General features: G+C 39.8%; 1 protein-coding gene across 2 annotated transcripts in view; it reads right to left on the bottom strand.

The window, feature by feature from the left end:
- Positions 1-3,225, bottom strand: part of LAMA3 (laminin subunit alpha 3) — a 239,651-nt gene that overhangs the window by 61,685 nt on the left and 174,741 nt on the right. For both annotated transcript variants that reach the window (XM_024120969.3, XM_007127211.4), the window contains one exon: positions 2,089-2,195. In XM_024120969.3, coding sequence (XP_023976737.1) covers positions 2,089-2,195 — 107 coding nt within the window. The remainder of the gene's footprint in view (positions 1-2,088; positions 2,196-3,225) is intronic.

Below are 3,225 nucleotides of genomic sequence, written 5' to 3'. Positions count from 1 at the left end.
ATCGGCAGGTGGACTCTCAACCACTGCGCCACCAGGGAAGCCCTGAACCACATTTATTTTTAATTGTAAAAAAAAATGTAAGTTCACTATGGAAAATTTGGGAAAATCAGCAAAATGAGATAAAACATTATCGTTGATCCTACCACTCAAAGATGGTAAGTGTCTCCTCACAGTATATTTGTAGACATTTTATTATATGTAATCATAGGTTTCTCTTACTCATCCTTTTTAAACTATCTTTTACTCACTCTTATATGGACATATAGCTGTGTCACTTTTATTTCCTCAATTAGACCGTAAATGCCTTACAGGCAAGAAACATGGTTTTATTTCCTTCACAAACTCCTGCAAACACAGTATATGGGGGACTTGGCTTATGAGGAGGATTGATTTATCAGTGCAACTTTCTCAACAAGTTTGAGTTTTGACCACCAAGGAATCTGTACGTTATTAATTGAAAGAAAGAATGAAAAAGAGGGAAAAAAGCTCACAGGAACAAACGTGTCTCACATGTGAGCATTTTCTTCCATTTCTGGAACAAAGAGTTCCCATCCTCATTTTAGGTTGGTTACTTTTGTTATTAGAAAAAGCATTCATCTCACGAGTACGATGTGTCTGATGTCGAAACTTCTCCTGAACACCTCCAGTGACAGAACTCATCTCCTTTTAAACCAGTCCTTCTCATCTTTGAACATTTGACACTTCTTGTTCAGAATGATTTAAAATAGATCCCCCTCTAGCTTCCACTCCTGGATGTGAGTTCTCCATACCTTAAGCCACACAGAACAAGACCCACCCTTCTCCCACACATGTGCCTTTCAGATCCGTCCTTTCCAAGTCTCCTTTCCACCGTCCTGGTCTGTCAGTCCTTCCTCATGTCACAGGGCTCCAAGTCCCTTCACAGCCTCACCTTCTTTCTGAACAAACTTGTAGCTTGTCTATTGCCTTGTAAGGACACGGGCCCCTTGTGGGGACTTGCATGGGCAGCGGACCAGGGAACAAGGGCAGGCCACCTGGTTTTGGACACTAGAACTCAGTGGAGATAGTACAAGGCGTCTAAGGGGCCACGTTACCCTCTTGATTCATATTGAACTCACCGCTGACTGAAACCTTAGCCACGTCTCATTTATCACAAACTTTTTTTTTTTCCATTCAACTATAGGACCGACTGCATGCTTACCCCAACATAATTTTGTCTGGTTAGAACTGGCTCCTCATTCCAGGCTGTTGAGGCCCGATTTTATTCTAAATGTGTCATAGGAGGCATTTGCTAGCTCCTCCAACTTTGTGTCACCTGATAACTGGGTGGGCAGGCCTTCTATATTTCCATTCAAGTCAATGATGTTGAACAAGACGGAGCCCAGATGAAGTGCCAAACATGACAACAGACACCTCGTTCTAGACTGATAAGGCTCCATTTACTCTGCATTCCTTTGGGAACAGTCACTTGACTGGATCTAATCCACACATCCAGGGTTTAGTTCTTCATCTTGTCTATAAGATGAGAGATTTTATCTAAGGACTTGGCATTGCACTATATCAATGGCATTTTCCTGATAAACCACATTAATGTTCTCCATCAAAGAAGGACGTGGAGAGTCTTCCTGTTTTTCCAACTTCCTCTTTTTCCTAATGAACCTATACTAACTCCCAGTTAATGTTTTTTTCTTGGTATGTAAAATCCATCTCAATTATACACCCACATGCTAGAACAGTTATTGCTTTAAGAGAAAGAACACTCTGACTTCTTCAGATACATACACGAAGGAAGCTGATGAGATGATTACCTTATAATGTCAAAGGGAGAGCTCAGCAAAAATCACCAAAATAGGGTCTGAAATTATTTTGGCTATAATTAGTGAAGTTTTAAAAACAATTTACCTAAAAAAAAAAAGAAACTACTTGAAGTGAGTTATTCACCAAACCTGTGAATACTACCTAAGCATTCCCAACTTTGTCAAAACGAGGGGACAACTTGTTAGCTGGAATTGTGTATGTGCTAGCTGAAAATGTTTGCTTGGCTTCTTTGCCAGCTATTTTATACCAGTTTGATAAAGGTAGGTTAACAGAGGTGTGAGTCGATCTTACCTCCCGTCAGGGGGTCACAACTGCCCAAATGGCCGTTGCTGTTACAGCGGCATGGTTGGCAGCTGCCTCCAAATTTCTGGGGATTTCCAAAATATCCTGGTGCACACCTACACAGAATACAGAAAAAGAGGGTAAACACCCAAAGGGCTCATCATTTATTCCACCCAATTTCTCAACTTCTAGCTCCCTGTTTGGGATATTGTAACCCTATGAGAGGAAAGGCTGACATAGATTTGCAAGAGTGAATGTGTCTCAGTACAGAGCCATTTATGACTTGAATGAGAATGGTGAGGAGGGGGAGGCAGGCAGAGATTGCTCCCTTCCTCCTTGACGCCCCAGATGACAAGGTCCTCAATCATCCCGAGAGCCAAATGGCAGATGAACAAAATGCATACAGTAGCCGGTGGTTTGACCAATAGGGAAATCAGGGGTGGGTGAATTTTACGCAAGAGTTGTGTTCCTGAAGATATCACTCAAATACACACTGCTTAATTGATGGCTAATTTCCTCAAAGAAAAAAATTAAAGTTCATATAATTTCAATATTTTGCATAAAGGGGGATTTTATTAATATTTCCTATTGTACTATTTCAAGTCTGCATAATTCACATTTATTTGCACTAATTGCTGCAGTGATGGACATAAGGGGCTTAAACAACTGAGCAGTTACAACTGCCACCTTAGCCTGAGCCTTTACTATTCTAGATGATTTAGTGATGAGAACTCAGTCCCTTATTTATAAGGTAAAAGATCATATTTCCTTGATTGTGAGTTTCTGTTTTCTTCAAAAAATAACACAAACACATGTTAATGTTTCTGGAACTGGGATGTAACTTAAAATATTTCTGTTCATTAGCAAAATTCCACTCCCACTCTATCCCCCCTAAATTGTCATTAAATTGATGTGTGTGTGGTGTTTCATCATCAATGGAATTGATAGAATCAAGGAAATATGGCATTTGACTTTCTCAAATTTAAGCTTTTCATCAAAGAACTTTGAGGCTTACTTCACTCTGTATGACAGACTCCAGGTCTATGCACCTCATTACAAATAACTCAGTTACATTTCTTTTTATGGCTGAGTAATAAAAACAAATACCGTATGCTAACACATATATATGGAATCTAAGAAAAAAAA

This window comes from Physeter macrocephalus, chromosome 19 (assembly GCF_002837175.3).
Source record: "Physeter macrocephalus isolate SW-GA chromosome 19, ASM283717v5, whole genome shotgun sequence".
Classification (NCBI taxonomy): Eukaryota; Metazoa; Chordata; class Mammalia; order Artiodactyla; family Physeteridae; genus Physeter; species Physeter macrocephalus.
This window is presented reverse-complemented; position numbering and strand designations above follow the sequence as displayed.